We start from the raw sequence: 24,282 nt of genomic DNA on the forward strand, positions 1-24,282 counted from the left end.
ATTTTTTCCCAGTCGGCAACCAAGTGAAAATTTTCCAGCCAAGACGATTTGGCTTTTACTTTCACTTTCATCGACTTTCTATAAAAGTATTCCACGTTTTCTATTCAGAACTGCGCGGGCTATCCAAGGTGCAGCATGCTTTTTCTCTTTCTCTATCTCATCTGGACCCAGGAACATTCTTCTAGAAAGAGCTTCTGTGAACACAAATTTCTTTCCACTTTTTAATGTCTCACAGAATAGAAATCATTCTTCTGTTTTGGGGAAAATGTTTCCCTTTTGAAAAGCTAGGACCTCTCGTTTGGATTTCATCAGCAACCATTTATCAGGTTTTAGCGAAATTGGATGATCCATCCATGAATCAGAATTTCCCATCCGTGGTTTGGATGCAAGAAGATTTTAACATAGTTTAAGAAAAATCCTATTTGAAAGGAGATGTCATGATATTGAAAGACACCTCAAACCATACCGTTGACGACGTGTGAGACACAAACCATGACATAAATTTCAGTTTCTATGACAGCTAACACGCTTGAGCTTTAAAAATGTATGAAAGAAGTTATTTTTAATCCATTTCAGCGATTGAGTGGGCTGGGGAAAAAAAAGGCCCTTTCCATGACAGCTAACACGCTTGAGCTTTAAAAATATATGAAAGAATTTGTTTTTAATCCATTTCAGCGATTGAGCGGACTGGGAAACATTTTCTTAGAGCTCAGGGGAAAAAAAGGCTCTTTCCATGAGAACTAACACTCTTGAGGTTTAAAAATGTATGAAAGAATTTATTTTTAATCCATTTCAGCGATTGAGTCTGCTGGGAAATATTTTCTTAGAGCTCAGGGGAAAAAAGGCTCTTTCCATGACAGCTAACACGCTTAAGCTTTAAAAATTTATGAAAGAATTTATTTTTAATCCATTTCAGCGATTGAGTCTGCTGGGAAACATTTTCTTAGAGCTCAGGGGAAAAAAAGGCTCTTTCCATGACAGCTAACACGCTTAAGCTTTAAAAATGTATGAAAGAATTTATTTTTAATCCATTTCAGCGATTGAGTGGGCTGGGAAACATTTTCTTAGAGCTCAGGGAATGTGTCTACAGGTTGAATGCACAGTACACACGGATGGGAATTCGAAACTCGAGTGGCTTAAAAAATAAATATACGAAAGTTGGGTCATCGAGGTGACTAGAAAAAATTTTCAGTGTTCTGGAAACAATTCTGAGTTCAAGCATGGGACATGAGAACAGAAATGTATTACAATCATCATGTCATCATTGTTTTCGAAATCCAAAAGAACATCTCATGAAAGAACATCTTTTTTTCCTGGTTGTGGGATGGAGTAGAGTTGCTGCATCTTGAACAACCCACACTGATCTGAACAGAAAAATGAAATGTTCTTATAGATATAAGAAATGAATTGAAAGTGAAAGTAAAAATGAAATTGTATTGGCTGGAAATATTTCTTGGCTGTTGAATTGGAATAATATTTCCAGAGCTATGAAAAAAAAAAAAACTCTTCCTTTTTTTCTATTAATTTGATGATTTCACTTTGTTTACTTTGGAATGGAGAAACCCAAAGACTTTTTAAAACATATCCTTTTTAAAAACTTATCTTATCTTATAAACTTTAAACTCATCCTTTTTAAAACATATAATTCCTAGAATGAGTCATGGTATATTTTATAGAAACAGTGAGACAATATTCCCACACAAAAGGGGGGTAAGGGTTAATTTTTATCATGTCTAGAAAACATGATAAAAATTAACAAAAAGTTTTTTTTTTTTTACATCTCAGAATTTTTTTTTTTTTTTTTTTTTTTTTTTTTTTTTTGAGCTCTGAACATTTTTTCCCAGTCGGTAACCAATTGAAAAATTTCCAATCGGCTTTTACTTTCACTTTCAACTCTTCTATAAAAGCAATCCACGTTTTCTGTTCAGAACCGTGCGGGCTCTCCATAGTGCAACATGCTTTTTCTCTCTCTCTACCTCATCTGCATCTAGGATGTTTTTCCTTCTTCAAGAAGTGGAATTCTTTGGGAATACCTTACAATTTCAGGAGCTAGCTGTTTCTTATATTTCGAGTAGATTTCAATGAAATTGTTTATAGATTTCACCTATTGCAGATGGGGAAAAAGTCTATACTGGATCGCTGGAGACATCTCATCCAGATAGGTCACGTTATATTTTTTTCCACACCTAAATAAATTGGACATGAGCCATCCTTTTGTTTTCTCATCCAACAAAGATAGACACTACAGACCGTTTTGGGTTTTCACACTTCGCGAACCAAGACGAGCCGCAGCCACACTTTGCGTTTTCTATGAGCGCAATAATGGATCACGTGAGCAGCCATTTAGTTTCCCATCTCACCCAGATAGGTCATGTTGTATTTTGTTTCATGCACCTAGCCAATTTTGGACATGAGCCATCCTTTTGTTTTTTTTTTCTATCGAACCAAGATGGACTCTGGAGACAATTTTGTTTCTCAACGGAAAAGTAAATTTTCTGAATGGGTACCGGTGTTCGAATACATTTGTGACCGACTGTACTGCTATTAAACTTTTTGATGAAAAGACTTTAGCTGCTCTGCAAATTGAATCACAGAATAATAGAACTGGGTATGGAAAAGATATCTTAGGAACTAAACATTTTATTGATATAATTTTAAAGTTGTGGAAAATTGTGAATGTTAAACACTCTAAAGAGGCTGTACAGTTTCGAGATGTATTTATGCAGCCTATAAGGACACCAGAAGATAAAAGCTTAGAATATTTATCACAGTTTTGTTCGTGGCTTATATCATGGAACGATTTTTGCCCAACAACAAAAAACTGTAAGTCACAAATTGGGAAACTGTCAAAAGAAACCCAAGTTGCTCTTCTCCATACAACAGCAACATTGAATGAACTTTCAAAGTATTTGTTAAAAGAATTTAAATTACCTTTTATTCTTTTAGGAAAATTTCAGACAGATAACCTTGAGGGACGTTTCGGTCAATTTCGACAAATGAGTGGCTGTAATTATAATGTATCCTTACAGCAGATTATAGAGTTGGAAAGAAAACTAAAATTAATTAGTTTGCTTAAAATGCAGTCTTCTGAGAAAGGTTCATTTATTTTACAACATTTTTCTTGTAATGATATTGAAGATTTTAATGATTATCAACTTATTGATAAGGAATTTGTTGATGTTTTGCATCAATCCAATGATGTTAATGTTACAGAAAAAGATATAATGTGTCTAATTTACATTTCTGGATATGTTTGTAGATCTGTATTGAAGCATATAAACTGTAATCTTTGCAGGAAAAATTTAATTCTTGACAAAGAATTAATAGTTGAATATTGTGAAGATTTTGGATACTTAGCTGCTATTGATCGAGGTTGTTTATTTTGGCCAACAGAATTTGTGCTTTTCATTAATACCTCTGCATTTAAAATATTTTCAATCCTAATATCTGAAATGTATGAGAAATTATATATTTCATCAAAAAATCAATATATCAATATCTATATTAATAAGTCTCATCACAGAGAAAGTTGAAAACAGGATTATTTGGGATGATAGTATTTGTGAGTGTGGCAAATCATTGCATGATTTGTTGAAAAGTTGTGCCACATGCATTTCCAATATATTGCTGAATAATTACTGTAAGGTTAAAAATAACAATTTAAAGGAAACCAATGACCAAAAAAGAAAAATGAGTAAATTAAATAATTCTGGAATTTAGGTGAATTTTTTACGTAATTTTAAAGTTAAATAATTAGTATTTGCAAACTGTGCATAATTGAGCCATGGATATATATATGAAATTACCTGATCGCGAAAAGTATATACCCTTTCCAAAGATGAACATTTCCACGTATAAAATAAATAAAATATCCAATAAAGAGAAAGATATGGCTTCAATTAGATAAGCTTTAAGATAAACAAATTGTAGATCATGATTTAAAAGTAATTTTTAGCAAAACTAAAGCAGAAGAAAAGACGAGCGAGAACAATGAAAAAAGATTATGTAGTATGATGTATGAAATGATAGAACTAAGTTCAATGGAGGCTCATGAAGTCTGGAAATAAGTTGAAAGATCCATCAATAAGAAAATTACGGTGTTTACAAAAACTACAAAATAAGATTTTTGATGCAAAAACTGCATATTTAAATGGATACTTGAATAAACCAATTTACATGGAACAACCACCTGGATTTAAATCAGATTCAGACTGCCAAGCATTAATAGACTGGATAAAAAACCAAAACAAAGTAGTAGTTCAAGGCACATTAATCGAAATCCTTTGCCGTAAGCCAAAACAACTGGCTAAATCATGTTTATTTTTGTAGACCTCAAATCAGGGGCTACAATGATAAGCCTGTTTTGGCATTCATATTTCAAAAATTTGAATGGCAAACTTCTTGTTGATGTGAATTAATGATGTTTAAATTAATAATTAATATTATATAACGTAATGATTTGCTGAATTTTTCATTGCTTAATACTGCATGCATCTTTTACTATTTGTCTATTATTAAATAAATTTACAGTGTATATTTAATCAGATGTTCTTTCATAAGAATTTTTTATAGCATGATATGGTGCTCATTGGGGTAGATTGCATAGTTATGATCTCACTTTATTTTCAGGGAATTTTATAATATATTTTTGGATATGCTACAAGATTTCTCTGCTAATCTTTGGAATATGGTAACAGGTAGTTTGGAGACATTTTGGTAAGGCGATAAAGGTTACTAGCTAGGACATTAGCAGTGTATGTGGATAAAGTCAAGAGTGTGCGCCATGCCATTTTTGTGCAATTCTAGGATGTTTTTTAAGTGAAAATAGGCCGACGTGTACATGGATACCGTGCATGTGCTATTCTTAAAAACGCGGCAAGCAGTGGGCGATTCTGCACTTTCTCCCAATTTCGCACCTAATCTTCGTCATGATTAAGCACTTTTGTTCCATAAAAGTTCTAATATAAGCGTAATTAAATGTTGAGTTAAAAAAAAAAACATACCTTTACTTTGAGAAAACAAAATGGCATCCAAAACAAAACTAGTAGGTTGCTGTAGCGGGGTTGGTCGCCAAAAAATCGCCAAGTTACCATAATCCAAAGATTAACCGATTTCTCGTATAATGTTCATGCTTTAAAACATCTTTAAAATAAAAATTTTTCTTATATACAGTCAAAAGTCGTTAATCCGGACTCGTCGGGACTTCGGCGATTCCGGATTATAGATCATCAGTTTAAATATCAAAAGATGGCATGCAGGAATTCTAAAATTAAAAATATGAAACCTTAATTTATGAAATAAAGAACAATTATAATCTAAAGGGTATCAAAATTTACAAAAACATACTTTCGTTTTGTACGATCCTTTGGGAGCTCCAGAATCGGAAATTCTATTTGACATAATCGAAAGTTCAAGTTTCCTTTTATAAAATTGCTCTTATAGTCTGCAAAAAGTAATAATCCGGATCCAATTCGAAGATTAAGGAACAACGCAATCATCAACATCAACTGAAATAGATAATTAGGTAATTTTAGATTATGCCATCCGTTATACATAAAACGTGCACGCAAAAACGTATTCTGTGCTTGCGCACACGCATATGCACAGTGGTAAAAGGTTTTACGCGCATGCGTAAACGCCTATGCGCATGTGTCAACGCGGCGCAAGAGCAGAAAGTTTTTAGCTTTGAGGTCCGGATTATAGATCATTCTGGATTATGGGTGTCCAAATTAACGACTTTTGACTGTATTTCCCAAAATGTTCACTTGTACGTTTATAATTAAAAAGTACCGGTACTTACGTATTATCGCAACTAGGTCAAAATTCGCATAAATTGCGAAATTTGGCAACCCTACGTGTTATACGTAGTTTTGTAAAAAGAGCATGTGGAGATTCACAAAATTTTCCTGCATTTTCGTGCAAATTTTTGTAATTTATGAGAAAATAGCAGTGTACATGGATAAAGTGAAGAGTGTGCGTAATGCCATTTTTGTGCAATTCTGGGATGTTTTTTTAAGTAAAAATAAGTCGACGTGTACATGGTTATGGCGAATACGGTTTTTAATCAGTGCTAAAAGCAATAGCCAAAAGATTTCCGCCGAAAAAATAATTCTGCAACTGCTTCTAATCTGCTTCGAATATTTTTTCTCTGTTTAGATTCATTGTAACACGCAACTGCATGATGCATTCTGATTTTTAAATATTGAAATTTCACTGCTTTAATTAATTTAATCAGGTGGTTTTTATCTGGCTCATCATCATAAATATGGTCTTGAAGAGAAGGGAATATATGTGTTCCTACGCTTTTTAAGACTTTTAGAGTCATGAATTTATAATATTTTTTTATTCAATTTAAACTCCTTTTCAGTCTGCCTAAAAATTATTTCTGCATTTTTGCAGATCATTCGGACATCACTGGAAGGAGAAGTCAAACCTTTACATCCAGATTTATAATATTTGAAACCTAGCAAACATCATATGGTTCTGTTGAAACTAAAGCTGAGAAACAGATATTACATTTTACTTTATAAGCTAAGCTTTTAACAACAAAGCCAGCTATATAAGATGTATACTTTTCGTTCTGAAATATTCTTATTTTTGACTAGTTATAATGTTAGGAATTAAAATTTACCTATAATTTAAAAAAGCAGCAACAAATTATAAATTTTAAAGAAAAACTTTCAAAAATTCATTTTTAGGCATTTTAGTATTTAGTTATAGTTTAGTATTAGTTATAGTTTTAGTAATTGTAAGAGAAAATTACTTGGTTGAATTTTTCTGTTAGTTTAGATTTAAAATATTATTTTCTAAAAGAAGAAGTTACAAATTCGCTTACATCATAGGAATAGCTAAAAATATATACAAGCCTGAAAGCATGCAACAGCTTTATAATTATTTAGAACGTTAATTACCCTTGAAAAACATGCTAAGTATTTAAAAAGCAATCTCAATGTCAAAAATAAAAATATTTAAAAATGTGAAATGAGGCACTACCACCAGCTTTTTCGTGACAATTGTACGCGCTGCAATAGCCAACCCACGGAGTATAATAACTCTCTTATACTCCGTGAGCCAACCATTGCTAATTTCTGGAAGTTGTCCCTACTCCTCCGGATGTGATCAAGGTGACAGCCGGGAACGCGCCAGACAAGGGAGGAAACGCAATTGGGTTAGTCTATTTCTTATAAGGTCCATGATGACAACCATAACGTGGTCTACTATAATGAAGCTGTTTCTTCCCGTTTTGGCCTTAAGGCTGTTCTCCGAACCTTATCCGCGTATTGTTTCATGCGCCCATGTGGAAATCTATCACTGATGACGTGACGAATTAAAGTTCTAAGAAAAGTAAAAAGCTTCTCATCCGATCTTTTTTTGCAGTAAGTATAAAATTTAAAACCGAAATATCAGAGTTCCGCATTGTAGAAAATTGACTTTGGTATTGAAAGGCGGTTAACACTTTCCTTTTCTAAATTACCTTTAGCTTATAGAAATAATAAATTCTTTGACCAATGCTTTTTAATTTCAGACTAAATAAAATTATATTGAGGGAAATTCAAAATTCCAGTTATAAATTTGTCATCAGTATTTCTACATTTTGATTTCATTTATTAATTTTATCTCTTTAAAGTCAATTCATTTATGTCATGCTCAGAAAATTTTTTATCACATGCTAAGTCTAAACTCATCTAAGAGCTTGATTTTAAAACTCAAGAATATAACACTATTATTAGTTACGTAAATTATAAATTTGTTTTTTTCCCAACTTTTATTTAAGTTTTATTGTGCTTCTTATTAATTTCTTGTGTATCTTTTCTATTTCGTAACTGCATTAATATATTTGTCGATAATTATCAGGGATAAATACATAAATAGAGAAGTGGAAAGTAAAAATAATAGTTTTCCAAAGCATATCTGAAGCAATAAACTGTTTTTAAGTAACTTGCATTTATATTAAAACAGACGTTTATTTAGTTTCGGTATGTGGTGTAGATCGGTGCTTAGCTATAGCGCATGCGCATAGAATCGCATTTCTAGATGACACCATCACTGCAGAGTGGAATGGTGTCAATGTAGCTAGTTAACTGCAGTAGTCAAAAACTGCGGATGTGTGTCCGTTTGTTCTATTCGTTGTCGTTTAAGGCATGGAATTACGTCAGTTTTGTCCGGCGTTCATTTTTTATGATGTATGGGGTTGGATGAGATAGGGAAAAATTTGTGAATGCCTCCTATTTTATTACTTCGTGTATTAAGGTTTTCCTCCTATGGTAGTTGAATATATATGTAACATTTATATCTATCTATATATATATATATACATATATAAATATATAATATTTTTTATTTATATAGTAATTTTGTAATCTAGTGACATTTATAAAATAACATATAATACTTGTTGAAATACATATATTGTAAAATTTTAACCCTTTGATTCTGCCCAGACGGGTTTAGGTGTAAAAATTTTATTCAGTTTGAATAGAAATTTAGCAAACATAATGATAACTTGCGAATATCGCTAAAAGAGAAGCAGTAGCTTCCTTACCCAATAAGATTCCTCTTGCAATATCTAGTCAGTTGTAAAAATGTTAGAACCCTCGTCGTCAGAAGAAGAAAGCGAAAATGAAACAGTCGAAGAAGAGAGTTCGGAAGCTACAGCGCTGTCTGCTTCTGCGACAAATTTGGATATCCCAAGGAGTAGTAGCATTCCCCGTAGCATATCGCCAGCCAGTGGTGCGGATAACTTAAGCGTGGTGAGCAGTTCTCAGTCTAGATCGAACAGTCTAGCTCGACCTTCTAGTCCCAGTCCATCTCTGGTCAGTGAGAAAGATAAAGAAAAAGATGAAGTTGATAAAGCTGAGAAGGAGGAAGAAGAGCGGAAGAAGCGTCTGCAGCTGTACGTGTTTGTATTGCGCTGTATCGCATATCCATTCAATGCAAAACAACCTATGGACATGGTCCGTAGAAATTTGAAAGTCACGAAGCAGCAGCTCGAAACAATTCAAGGACGTTTCCAAGCGTTCTTCAAGGGGGAGACAACTATTGCAGCAGATGAGGCCTTCAATAATGCAGTACAAAACTACTATGAAGTTTTCCTTAAGAGTGACCGAGTATTGAGGATGGTACAAAGTGGTGCCTGTTCACAACAAGATTTTCGTGATGTTTTTAAAATAAACATTGAGAAAAGAGTTCGCAGTTTGCCTGAAATCAATGGCCTTAGCAAGGAAACTGTCCTCACAGCATGGTTAAATAAATTCGATGCAATACTTCGAGGGGACGAAGACACTCGAAAACCTCAAAGTAGGTTACAGCAGAATGTTGCCTCTGAACTTATATTAAGCAAAGAACAGTTATATGATATGTTCCAGAATATTCTAGGCATAAAGAAGTTTGAACATCAGCTTTTGTATAATGCTTTGCAGGTATGCTAATTGTTTGTATCTGTAATAAGAGTTTATTATATATTTTTATTATTTTAGCATTTGAACATAAGCTTTTGTATAATGTATTGCAGGTATGCTAATCGGTTGTATCTGTGATAAGAATCATATATTTTTATTATTTTAGCATTGTTGTATCTATTTTCACATACTGCATTGCATGTGTGTGTATTTGTTTTTCAGATCAGTATTTTTTTTTTTTTTTTTTTTTTTGTATTTAGAATTTAGTAAAATGAAAGGCTGAACATTAAAAATTCGTACAAGATTTAAAAGAAAGTGGGTGGGGACTTTAGAAAAGGTGTTACTAATACACAGTTTTCAGCACATGAATAATATTTAAATTGTTCTCAAAATATCATTGAATGTGTAAGATCATACTGTATCATAATTCTGATAGAGTGTCACCTTAAAAGAGGTGTCTTTATAGTGCGTGTTCAGATTTGAGCTTATTTATCTGTCTATTTGAATGAATCAAATGCTGTTCTTTTATTTGCTTCCATTTCCCTGATATTTCAGTAAAATAACTAGGAAATATTAAAAATTAAATGCTATCTATTATTTAATATTATGTTCAATTAAATTTCATTTTGCTGTCTGCAAAATTCAGGTAATATTAAAATGCTGTAAATGTACAAGACATAAGTTGTACACAGGTTTTGGAGGGATCAAAGGGGGCATTAAAATGCAGTGTTATAAATCAATTTGATTAATTGGTAAAAGTTTACAACTGGGTGCCCCTTGTTTTTTGGCGATTGTTTTGTGACGCTAAGATTGGCACCAGGAAGACATAATTTCAAGCTGGCCTCTACACAAAACCAAAATGAAAAGTCAAAGAATTGCATAAACTCTGTGTCCATGTACACATCGATCTGTTTTCGCTTAAAAAAACATCCCAGAGTTGCACAAACTAAGCATTGCGCACTGTTTAAATTTGTCCATGTATACATCAGTCTATTTTTATTTTAAAAAATTCAGGAGGCTAAAGTAAAGTTACACTATTATGGTAACCAGAAATAAGATTTCATCGACAAAATTTTACAAAAAATTTTCGCTAATCGAAGGGGCACCCAATTCTACACTAGAGCCGATTAATTATTTAAAGGAGTAAAAAGGAATTGAAATGTATAGGGTAAAACGGTTATTTTATGGTAGGAAGCAAATTTTGAGGAAGCTTTCCAAATTTTCTCTGTATTACCAATTTCTGTATGAAGTAGGTTAACTTTAATCTGAAAGAGCTATTTTCTTGAACAAAATAATAATCTATCTAAATCATTCCAAATAGCTTCAGGAAAGGTATCTGAACTGATATATCATTAAGAACATTTTAATTATCATTATTAAGTGAACAGAAAGATTTGTTTCATAATAAATACAGTCAAAAATCGTTAATCCGTACTTGTCGGGACTTCGGTGATTCCAGATTATCAATTTTTCCGGATTATAGATCATCAGTTTAAATCTAGTAAGATGGCATGCAGAAATTATAAAATTAAAAATATGAAACTCTAATTTATGAAATAAAGAGCAATTATGATCTAAAGGGTATCAAAATTTACAAAAAAAAAAAAAAAAAAAAAAAGCTTAATATTTATTTGTTTGCTTTATTAAATATTTCTTTCAATGTAAGTTGTTTAAGTTGCTTCGTTTTATGTGATAATACTTTCTCTTTAATTCTATTGTTGATCTTTACATTATGGTAACTTAACGATTTTTTGGCGAAAATTTGGCAACCAACTCTCCTACAGCAACCCTCTATTTTTTTTTCCCCGCCGCCATTTTGTCTTCACGAAGTAAAGACATGTTTCTTTTCTTTTCTATTACAATCTACTAGCCGAATTACACTTATGCTAGAAATTTTATCAAACAAAACTGCTTAATCATGACAAATATTCACTGCAAAATTGGGAAAAAGTGCACAATACCATACTCCTTACGCGTTTTTCAAAATAACACATACACATAAACCATGTACACGCCGACTTATTTTTGCTTAAAAAAACATCCCAGAATTGCACAAAAATGGCATTGCGCACACTCTTCACTATATCCATGTACACTGCTTTTTTCTCATAAATTAAAAAAATTTCACGAAAATACATGACAATTTTCTCAATCTTTAAACCCGGTAAAAAGAACGTATATGAAATTACCTGATCGCGAAAATTTTGTGAATCTTTAAATTCGGTAAAAAGGACATATATGAAATTACCTGATTGCGAAAAAGTACATACCCTTTCCAAGGATGAACATTTGCACGTATAAAATAAATAAAATATCCAAAAACTTTTCGCTCTAAATTACCTATTATAAACCTCACCTGCCAATTTATAACGCAAACATTAAAAATGGTTCCGAATACTTAGTGTCAAATACTTAAATTCTTTCCATGTACATTTACTTCTACTCAAACGTATTCCAAAATACTACAAGCATATAACTCTCAAAATCACAATCATTAAATTAAAATATAATTAAATTAAAAAAACACTACTTAAAATATAAATAAGCACATACATTAAATTAATAAAAATTAGCTTACAATCCTAATTACTTTAAACTAAATCATTGCTAATAACAATTTTCCAATAATACCATATTAATTTATTTACTCCTTACATTTAGAATGATGCATAAGAATAATATCCTCAAATAATTAAAAATACTAACTTACTTAATCTTCTACAGAATCTTGAGTGCATGATGGATCACAAAATGTCCATTTTCACCAGATTTCTTGCACCGCCATTCAAACTTATCTGTAATATCCTTCCTTTCACACAATCTCATTTCATTGCCACATGTTGGACATTCATACTTATCCGCAATTAAGCAATTCTTTTCAATTACACATAAATGCAATAAAAATTTCGGATTTAATTTATATATGGCCATGGGATCCAAATATTAAACAACACTGTTTCACAGAACATAGAATGAAACTAATGCTATAAAGTACAGCAGATATTTTTACAAATTTACCCCCTTTTCTGATTAAAGAACAGTGATTCGTCCATTAATGTCACATGACATATCTCATGATCTCTCATTTCCCTCACACAAAATAATGCGTAATCGGAACTGAGTACTTCTCACATTATTCCCAAAGTCCTAGGTAGTAACCTTTATCGCCTCCAAAATGTTGCCAAACTACCTGTTACCATATTCCAAAGATTAGCCGGATAGTGCTGACAGATCAACTTCCGATTCATTGCGCGCCGCGGCGTCCCCCTGCCGCAGAGCAGCGTGAAATTGATAAACAGATTTCGGAGAGGTTAGAGAAACAAAGGATACGCATTTATCCATTTTTTGCAGCAATTCCACTTTTTGTTTAATGGACTTCGAAACATACTTTCTTTTTGTAGATCCTTGACATATTAGTAAATATATATCGGAAATTCTTTTTGACATAATCGAAAGTTCAAGCTTGCTTTTATAAAATTGCTCTAACAGTCTGCGAAAAATAATAAGCCAGATCCAATTCAAAGATTAAGGAACAACGCAATCTGCAACATTAACTGAATTAGATAATTTTAGCTTAGCTTATACCATCCGTTATACGTTAAACGTGCATGCGTAAACGTATTATGCACATGTGCACATGCATATTCGCGTCTTACGCGCATATGTAAATGCCTATGCGCATCACGACGCATGCGCAAAAAGTTTGTAGCTTTGAGGTCCGGATTATGGGTGTCCGAATTAACGACTTTTGACTGTAGTACTTGTTTGTTAATACTTATTATAGGATAGTAATCTTAGTGCAAGTACCATAAAAATAATCTGCATGAGTGTTGTGTTATTGCTGTGACTTATATTAGAAGGAGTGCAAGATTGCACCTGTCATTGGCAAGAGCATGGATCACTATATAGGTGGCAGTACAACTTTGTTTTGCCCCCAATTTTGATAGAGAGCACCCTGGGGGAATGGGTCCGAGGGTCTCTCACCCCTCTTCCCCACCTTTCTAAAGGACTTTCAGCTCATCGCATATTTAGATTGTTCCCATGTTGCAGATATTATACATTTACAAACATCTATGCCTTCTAGATTTGAAACCAAGCTCTTTGGTACGGCAGTCAGCGTCACTAACCACTATTCCAGTTGGGTGGCATCTGAATGAATAAATGTAAATATTTACAGGTGGTTTAAAGGGAGCATAATTTAAAACACTGTATATTAAAAAGGAAGCATTATTTAAATCTTTGTATATTTGCTTATGAATGCTTACTTTATACATATTCAGGCATTTTGCTAACTTAATTTTATTATAGTGAACTGTCAGAGATGAATGGGTATAAATTATTAAATGGGATAAATGATAAAGATGGATTGCAAGTTGGGGGAATTTGAGCTCAGTAATTCTGTTTATTCTGATCATCTTTTTTTGGCTCTAGTGTAGAACTGGGCGCCTCTTCAGTTGATGATAAATTTTGTTCAGTTTTGGTGATGAAAGCCTTTTTCTCGTTACCATGATAGTTTTAACTTGGTTTTAGGTTCCTGACTTTTTTAAGTGAAAATAGATCGATATGTATGTGTACATCAAGTTTGTGCAATTCTTTGACTTCTTACTTTGGTTTTGTGTAGCAGCCAGCTTGAAATTGTGCCTTCCTGGTGCCAGTCTTGGCATCAAAAATGAATCTTCCAAAAAAACAAGGGGCATGCAATTGTAAACTTTTACCCCTTTTTTTTAATTGCAGCAAATCACAAACTTATTATTAAAGAATTAATTACTACTCTAAATAAGAATAGTATAAACATGTGTGTAGACATTAATTTTTTATTATGCAACTTAAAAGGTATTTTTTATAAAGTAAATTTTATAAAGTATTTAAGTATTTCTAGAAAATTAAAGCATTTTCTTTCCTCTTCCTTTTTAAGTTTTTTTTTTGTTCGTCTTTTGTATATAAAGATCTAAATTTCCTTGCACTTATTGCATCACTACTTGCCCATTTTAAAACCTTAAAAGAAAAAAAAAAAAAAAAAAAGAAAAAGGAAAATTTTCAATCTCTTGATGTGTCATTTCGAGAGGCATTTGTTTTGCCAAGGAGATTTTTAGTAAAAATATTTTTTTGCCTGTTTATTTACTTCTGTTAAGTACAATATGTAATTTATGAAACAACAGATGGTATGATTATTTTCATGCTTTCTAACAAAGTACAGTCAAAAGTCATTAATCCGGACTCGTCGGGATTTCGGCGATTCCGCATCATTGATTTTTCCGGATAATAGATCATCAGTTTAAATCTGGTAAGATGGCATGCAGAAATTATAAAATTAAAAATAAGAAACCGTAATTTATGACATAAAGAACAATCATGATCTAAAGGGTATCAAAATTTACAAAAAAAAAAAAAAAAAAAAAAGCTTAATATTTATTTGTTTACTTTATTAAACATTTCTTTCAATGTAAGTTTTTTAAGTTGCTTCGTTTTTTATGTGATAATACATTCTCTTTAATTCTTTAAACAGACATAATTTCTTCTTCAGTTACAAAGTTCCGCTGTTCAAGTCCTATAATTGCTGTGTTGAGAATACCGACTAATTTGTCAATCGAAATTTTTTCGTTTTCAATAACCTCTGTGTCGCTTTCCTTGATTTAAATCATATCAAAGACGGAGTACATCGAGATGAAATACTACATTTAGTAAGGAATTATAAGCCAAATAAAATAAAAACATCTGCCCTAAAGATAAGGATAGTGCTGACAGATCAACTTCCAATTCATAGCGCGGCGCTGCGCCATTAAAGATAAACAAAGGATATGCCTTTATCCATTTTTTTGTAGCAATTCCACTTTTTGTTTAATGAACTTCGAAACATACTTTCGCTTTGTAGATCATTTACATATTAATAAATATATATCGGAAATTCTTTTTGACATAATCGAAAGTTCAAGCTTGCTTTTATAAAATTGCTCTAACAGTCTGCAAAAAATAATAAGCCAGATCCAATTCGAAGATTAAGGAACAACGCAATCTGCAACATTAACTGAAATAGATAATTAAATAATTTTAGCTTAGCTTATACCGTCCGTTATACATTAAACACGCACTCGTAAACGTATTTTGCGCACGCTCACAAGCATATTCTCAGCCGTAAAGGCCTTACGCGCATGCGTCGGCGACGCATGCGCAGAAAGTTTGAAGCTTTGAGGTCCGGATTATAGTTTATTCCGGATTATGGGTGTCCGAATTAACGACTTTTGACTGTATTCTTAAAAAACTTTGGGAACTAAGGTTAGAAAATAAGACCCAGGTTCAAAATTAAAATAATGCACAGAATAACAAGTATTGGAAGTGCAGTATACACATTTGCAGCTGAATTCTGTATTTAAACCTTCGAAACTAATCCTGTGAAATAATGACTGTTATGCTTATTCTCGTGTCCTTCGTGCATCCAATAAAAAAGATTGCTATACAGTCAAAAGTCGTTAATTCGGACACCTATAATCTGGAATGATCTACAATCCGCACCTCAAAGCTACAAACTTTCTGCGCATGCGCATTCGGCTTATTATTTTTTGCAGACTGTTAGAGCAATTTTATAAAAATAAGCTTGAACTTTCAATTATGTCAAATAGAATTTCCGATATATATTTATTAATATGTAAATGATCTACAAAGCGAAAGTATGTTTCGAAGTTCATTAAACAAAAAGTGGAATTGCTACAAAAAAATGGATAAAAGCATATCCTTTGTTTATCTAAACTTTGTTTATCTTTAATGGCGCAGCGCCGCGCTATGAATTGGAAGTTGATCTGTCAGCACTATCCTTATCTTTAGGGCAGATGTTTTTATTTTATTTGGCTTATAATTCCTTACTAAATGTAGTATTTCATCTCGATGTACTCCGTCTTTGATATGATTTAAATCAAGGAAAGCGACACAGAGGTTATTGAAAACGAAAAAATTTCGATTGACAAATTAGTCGGTATTCTCAACACAGCAATTATAGGACTTGAACAGCGGAACTTTGTAACTGAACAAGAAATTGTGTCTGTTTATAGAATTAAAGAGAATGTATAATCACATAAAAAACAAAGCAACTTAAACAACTTACATTGAAAGAAATGTTTAATAAAGTAAACAAATAAGTGTTAAGCTATTTTTGTAAATTTTGATACTCTTTAGATCATAATTCTTCTTTATTTCATAAATTATGGTTTCATATTTTTAATTTTATGATTTCTGCATGCCATCTTACCAGATTTAAACTGATGATCTATAATCCGGAAAAATCGATAATACGGAATCGCCGAAGTCCCGACGAGTCCAGATTAATGACTTTTGACTGTATATTGTATCATGAAATCTAAAACACTCGATGTTGTTAATCAGTGATTCTCAACCTTTTTTGGTGAGGCACACTTTTAACGATTACAGAATTTTGCAGCACGCACAAAAAAAGATAAGTTTAAAACTTGTTTACTTACCTATAATACACTGTGTAAAATAGATGTATGATGCTAATTTTGAATGCAAAATAAAATAATATGTACTACAAAAACAGCAGTATGTTTACTAAGGGATCAGTTACAAGTTAATAATAAGAATACTTTTAATGAGAAATTTGAGCTTGATGTTTTTGATAATTTCATTTATATTTGGTCATAAAAGTGACAATGGTACTCTGATATCATCTTCTACATTTAACAGTCTCAATCTTTTTTTCGTTTTTATGTTGGTTAATACTGAAAATCCGAATTCACACAAGTAAGATTTAGAAAACTAATAATATTTTTAAAGCTTTTTTTGGCCATCATGGGATAATCACATCTAATGTTAATCCAAAATGAATTAATTGATTCTTCTGAATATTTTAAAATTAAATCTCGATTATTAGAAAGCAAAATTAATTCTTCCACTTCGTTCAACTTTAGAAGATAAAAAATAAATTTTGTCAACTTTCTAATACAGAAGAATTGTTAATTCAAATACGGAAGTCTTTGGCACCAAAATCGACTTAGATACCACAGTTGGCGTGCTTAGTAATGTCTTAAAAACCGAATTTCGCCAATTCTCATATGTACCATATGCAGTACAAAGTCCGTGATCCGGACATCCATTATCCGGAATGATCTATAATCCGGACTTCAAAGCCACAAACTTTTTTTTTGTATGCTTTATGCATGCATGTTTAACCCTTTCAGGATGGGCATTCCATGTATGCATTCCCTAAGAACGTCCCTTACAGCCGGGTGTCCCATCCACGCATCGCTAGAGACTGCATTCAGAGGACAGGTGATGTGTATGTGCATTTTAAGCTGGAATGTTTTTCTGAAGGCCACTAGATGGCATCCTATGTCCATTAATTTTGAAATGAACACAGTTTTAAGCTCCTGACCTTGAGTTTGATATATTCTGCTTGACTTTGGTGTTTTACTCATCAGCTCTTACGAGGGGGGGAGAAGGGAAAATGTAAACAGAGGTGAGCTCTTTAAATCGCTGCATGCTAATGAAAACATTCGCGTGTCTGATTTATATCCAATTTCTTTTTTTTTTATTCTATTTTTCCTTTACTATATACGGTCTTTTAGGGTTATGGAGTACAGTCAAAAGTCGTTAATTCGGACACCCATAATTCGGAATGATCTATAATCCGGACATCAAAACTAAAAACTTTATGCGCATGCGCCACGTTGACACATGCGCAGAGGCGTTCACGCGTGCGCGTAAGACCTTTTACGACTGCGCATATGAGTGTGCGCAAGTGCAGAATACGTTTTCGCGTGCGCATTTTATGTATAATGGACGTATAAGCTAAAATTATCTAATTATCTATTTCAGTTAATGTTGATGATTGCGTTGTTCCTTAATTTTCGAATTGCATCCGGCTTATTATTTTTTGCAGACTGTAAGAGCAATTTTATAAAAGTAAGCTTAAACTTTCGATTATATCAAATAGAATTTCCGATATATATTTGTTAATATGTAAAGGATCTAAAGCGAAAGTATGTTTTGAAATCCGAAATCTGTTTATCAATTTCACGCTGCTCGGCGGCGGGCGCGTAATGAATTGGAAGTTGATTTGTCAGCACTATCCTTATCTTCAGCGCAGATGTTTTTATTTTATTTGGCTTATAATTCCTTACCAAATGTAGTATTTCATCTCCCGTCTTTGATATGATTTAAAAACAAGTTCCTCGTCCGATAGCGAAGAAAAGTGACAGAGGTTTTTGAAAACAAAAAAATTTCGATTGACAAATTAGTCGGTGTTCTTGACACAGCAATTATAGGACTTGAACGGCGGAACTTTGTAACTGAACAAGAAATTATGTCTGTTTAATAGAATTAAAGAGAAAGTATTATCACATGAAACGAAGCAAAACTTAAACAACTTACATTGAAAGAAATGTTTAATAAAGTAAACAAATAAATATTAAGCTTTTTCTTTTTGCAAATTTTGATACCCTTTAGATCATAATTGTTCTTTATTTCATAAATTACGGTTTCATATTTTTAATTTTAGAATTTCTGCATGCCATCTTACGAGATTTAAACTGATGATCTATAATCCGGAAAAATCGATAATCCGGAATCGCCGAAGTCCCGATGAGTCCGGATTAACGACTTTTGACTGTATTATTACGTTTTGCATTGCCCTTCAGATATATTTCCGTCTCTGCTCTTTTTATTCCAGAAAGCCTCACCTGCAGTCTATTATAGCGGAAAGGCGCTATGTATCAGAGGAAGAATACAATCGTATGGTCAATGAACCATTTATTAACTCAGATGAGAGTGATGATTCATTTTCTAAAGAGTTAGAAAGTGATACTTCTCCGTTCTTCGAGATTTACCACAGTCTTCAGTTTAAATTTTGTTACTTCTTACTACTGTAAATAGTCTTTATTGTGTTGTTTTATTAATTTAAAACTTTATTGATGGATTTTATCAATTAAAACTTTGGAATAATTTGAATAGCGCTTCCAAAAATTATTTTAAGACAAGCAATTTTTTAAGTATATTTTCATGTAAAATAAAGAAAAAAAAACGTTATTAAGTGCTAATTTTAACATATATAAGAGCTCAAGTAATAATCTAAAAGGATACAAAAAATTATGTTGCTAGAAGCGAAACTTTTTTTATAAAATTAGGCTTAGCGATGCAAAACCTCTTTCCTGTATGGTGACTGCCTTCGATTCCCTTCCGTCCCACACGAGCGTCTTAAACAAAGGTGCGCCATCGTGAAAAGGTTAATATATAACGGATGGTATAAGCTAGGCTAAAATTATCTTAACTGATTCTAAGGCATTTTAGTTAATGTTGCAGATTACGCTCTTCCTTAATCTTCTAATTGGATCCGGCTTATTATTTTTTGCAGACTGTTAGAGCAAGTTTATTAAAATTAAGCTTGAACTTCGATTATGTCAAAAAGAGTTTCCAGTTCTGGAGCTGCCAAAGGATCTACAAAGCAAAAGCATGTTTCGATGTCCATCAAACAAAAAGTGGAATTACTTCAAAAAAGGGACAAAGGCATATCCGTCTCAAAATTATGCGAGGAGTACAACATTGGAAAGTCCTGTATATGACATAAGCAGAAAGAAAAAGGAACTTTTTGAATTTTTTGTGTATTCCAACATCCCACTTGCAATGAATAACAAAAAAAGGGTTCATTACTGAACAAGAAATTATGTCTGTTTATAGAATTAAAGCGAAAGTATTAGCAAAAAAACGAAAGAACTTACATTGAAAGAAATGTTTAATAAAGTAAAAAAAAAAAATAAAATAAATATTAAGCTTTTTTTTGTAAATTTTGATACCCTTTAGATCGTAATTGCTCTTTATTTCATAAATTACTGTTTCATATTTTTAATTGTATAATTTCTGCATGCCATTTTACCTGATTTAAATTGATGATCTATAATCCGGAAAAACCCCTAATCTGGAATCGGCGAAGTCCCGACGAGTCCGGATTACGGACTTTGTACTGTACTAGGATTAAACCCATTATAATTTTTACTGTATACATTTTTAAAATTTGGCAGCACACATTAAGAATTTAGAGGCACACAAAAGTGCTGCGGCACAGTGGTTGAGAATCATTGAAGTGAGTGATGATAACATCTTGGAGATCATTGATTTGTACACAAAGGATAAATAGTAAATTAATCATTTGGGCTTAAATTCATATGCTGAAAACAACATTAGCATGTTTAGTTTTATGTGGCTTTTAATGGCTGGTCTGCTTGCCTCATATCTGGAATTTAAGTAGTGCCATCTTTCATACTTTTATACTTACCTCATTCTTTGTGTTGGTTTTCATCTGTTATTTCTGGATTCAATCTTAAACTGGGAATCCAAATACAAGAGTCATTCAATAAATTCTAAGCCTAAGTGTAATGTAATACTTGTGGCATGATGAAATTTAGTGAAATGATTGCATCATCTTTTGGAAGTATGAAAAGAAAAGCATACACAGGTCTTATTTGATTTTTAAAATTTAGTCTAACTGGAAATATCAAATATCATTTGGTGATGGATTAAAAAAAAAAAAAAAAAAAAAAAAGGGAAGAAGGAGAAGTGTAAATCAGCAAGTATTCATGAACTCTTCTTCTAGTCTGTGATGATGCAGGATATTCCTCTACCACTAAAATATATGTTACCTACCATATTTAGATAGATAAGGGAAAAGATGATGATTTCAGATCAAATGCCATATAGATGTGACCTTTGAACAAATGTATGATGAAGTCTGAGTATGTAATGAAAAGTAGATAAATAACAGATTTTTTTAGATTACTACAGAAATAGACTTCAGTGTTAAATGTGAAAAAAATCTTGTATGAAAACCTGGACATTTCAGACGTCAGCACCAGATGAGCACACAGGTTGATGCACGAAATAAAAAATCATCAAGTCGGATGTTCTCCAGAATTTCTTTTCTTGACAAATGCAAATAAAAATTTTTTATTCAAAGCAAATGCTAGGAGATGAAATATAACTTAACATTTCTGATTCAGAAATAAAACGAGAGACTGTTTTGTGATAACATGTTGGTTTTCTCTGATCCTCAAAAATCTGTTAGGAAGGATTGGAGCATCATTTTTTTAGATAAAGAGGGACTACTTTTTTTTAATTATGTGCAAATAATATGTTAATTGGGGTTAATTACATTAATTGATTCATTTCTAAAAAAGCATCAAGATAAAATGCTGTGGTACATTCTACAGAAGCTTGTGCTGTTGGATGACATTGTTCTTGATATTGTATTTCTATGCAAATTTTTTGTCTCTATCCACCATATTTGTCAGATCTGATGTCAAGATACTTATTTTTGGTTTTAGAAACTAAAAGAGTATAGTATGTGTGCTTCACATTAGAGATGATGATAATTTGAAGGAGGCCATTCGGGAAAGGTTAGAAAGTTGTGACAAAGGAATTTTTTCTGCTGGAATCTTGCATTTAACTGATTAATATGAAAAGAGCATTTAGTTGAAGGGAGAGCTGCATAGAAAACTAATAACATTATTTTATAATTTTATATTTTTTAAATATTAAAATAATATTAAACATTTATCTTGTATATATGTACCAGTTAAAATGTTTAAATTTATTGAATGGTTTACATAGAGGGTACTTGAGAAATTCTGTACTGTAGCATGATCTAATTGTAATTTTTTTTTTTTTTTTTTTTTTTTTTTTTTTTTTTAAATTTTAGACCGATCTTTATAAATGGATTTGCAGATTTTGTCTTACTCTGTTTTTAAATAGAGATGATCCTCAGAGTTAATTCATTGCCAACAAATTTTTTTATTAAATTTTGACTAGTGCTTCCAGAGTTGACTTGTGGCCAGGTTATTAAAGTTGTGATATTCTAGAATAGGGTAACAAAAAATGTTCTTGCCATTTTTGAGATCCTGTTTGATGAAGTGCTCTCAGAGAAGAAACAAAGTGACTTGCGCTCTTTTGTGCAAAAAACACTTGAGAGTGTCTTTTGCATAGTTTGATTTTTCCCCACTTTGAAAGTCTGTTTACCATCAGCTTCTGTAACTTTTCAATTTCGCTGGTGCAGTTTACATAATTATTTTTTCATTTTGTTAAGAAGTTTGTCAAAGGTTAAATTGCTGGCGTAACTGATTTTGAACAGTAACCAAAAAAATCTCAAAATGTGAAACATTAAAATATATAAATATTCATTACACTTTCAAAATTATGGAATTAATATCAGTATTAATCCTTTTTATGCACTCATAAAAATATTTTTCTCCTAATGAATTATACTTATTTATAAAATGGATTGAATAATACAAATAAAGTTATGGCTACTTCATGTTTTCATTTTAAGTGATGGGGCCACCAGCGGCCGAGCGGTAAAGTCGCTGAACACTGGTAGTTCGGTCCGAGGTTCGAATCCCACGAACGGGCTGGCTGCATGGACGTTTTCGTGGTTTTCCCCATGTGTAACGTGTATACGAGCCAGTTTCCCTTAGAAAGTCCTCCACGAAGGCATCCCTCCCCTTAGGCAGATAGCCCTTGTGTGCTTTGCCATAATTAAATACACCATCTTAAGTGATGAAGACTGTGAATCTGACCATTGAACACTATATCCGTGACTTATTTTTAGAAAGTAAATCTATAAGAAACTCTTAAACTGATATCAGCTACTAGTGAAGATCAGGGCTTATAGACAAAATGGAACTATACAAGACTACTTTTTTTTTAGTGTTTAGGGACTTCTCATTCATAATGTTACTATACCAGTGGTCTTTAAATTTTGTCAACTCATATAAATCTTAGAATTATAAGGTTTTTTCCATTCTACACTTAGAAAAACATATCTTAAAATAATATTTAAAACAGATCAGTGATAGTTCCTTTGTGTAAAGGCAATTAAAGAAAAATAGTGTATTTTTATTAAAAAAAATTTAACATAAAATTAAAGTAATTTACTTGTAAATAATGTTAATTCATGCTCCAGTTGTCTACTCATACATTATATTTAGTAGCATGGGTGTGTTTGCATTTTTTAACACAGACTATTGAAGTCTAGCTTTATTGATTCCGCATTTAATTGTTTCTGTATTTTGTTTTTTGTTGTCACATATGTTGAAAAAGGTTTTTCACTTCAATTCGTTGTTCCAAATGGCATTGAAATATTCATAGCTGTTTGAGAAACATCTAGGTATTATGCATGAACTTATAAACCAAAGTGGAGCTACTCTTGCTTAAATTTATGTTTTTATGTCAAGTTGTTGTTGATATACCGATAACAGGGTTCGTACGGTCCTTAAAAGTCCTTAAGTTTTTTGGAATCGATTTTTGGTCCTTAAAAGTCCTTAATTTTGGCCAAAATCGGCAGAAGGTCCTTAATTTTAATCCTGTGAAATTTCTGTCTGTTTTTACGACTGCCATTTTGAGTGTGAATTAGCAGTTTGGATGTATATTTTTGACGGTTTACTGATAAATATGGTTATTTGAATGGGTTATGATTTGTTCCTATTTCTAATATAAATAGTGGGATACTGGAGTTTCTGAGCAAGAAGTGAAACAAGTATTTCGAAATTATTTCACTTTTTCTATTGAAGAGCTCTTAAACAACTTTTCGCATTTGGGGATGTGAAATTCTTTTATTGAACGACTCTAAATTTGGCGACTTATCAACATTTTGGCGATTTTTAAGATCAGTTTCTATAGAAAATTTTAATTTCCATGGTTTGAGAATTTTTTGACGATTTTTTTAAACATTCCAACATTGATAAATATCATTAAAATTATGGCAATATATTGAAATTATATTTAAAAAATAACATATTAATTAAAAAATATCATCTTTTTAATTTTTTCATGATAAGAGTTTTCTCATGTAATTGTCTCAGAGTGTTTAGAATTCTCAGAATATGCATCAGTT

General features: G+C 32.0%; 1 protein-coding gene across 8 annotated transcripts in view; it reads left to right on the top strand.

Annotated features, from left to right (window-relative positions):
* Positions 1 to 8,025: 8,025 nt before the first annotated feature.
* Cadps (calcium-dependent secretion activator 1) overlaps positions 8,026 to 24,282 on the top strand; it is a 295,482-nt gene continuing 279,225 nt past the window's right edge. For all 8 annotated transcript variants that reach the window (XM_085824507.1, XM_085824512.1, XM_085824515.1 and 5 more), the window contains exon 1: positions 8,026 to 9,419. In XM_085824507.1, the coding sequence (XP_085680633.1) occupies positions 8,583 to 9,419 (837 nt within the window). In that variant the 5' untranslated portion in view covers positions 8,026 to 8,582. The remainder of the gene's footprint in view (positions 9,420 to 24,282) is intronic.

Source organism: Stegodyphus dumicola, chromosome 1, assembly GCF_044657685.1.
Source record: "Stegodyphus dumicola isolate Sdum_Otavi_A_Nest chromosome 1, ASM4465768v1".
In the NCBI taxonomy this organism is placed as follows: domain Eukaryota; kingdom Metazoa; phylum Arthropoda; class Arachnida; order Araneae; family Eresidae; genus Stegodyphus; species Stegodyphus dumicola.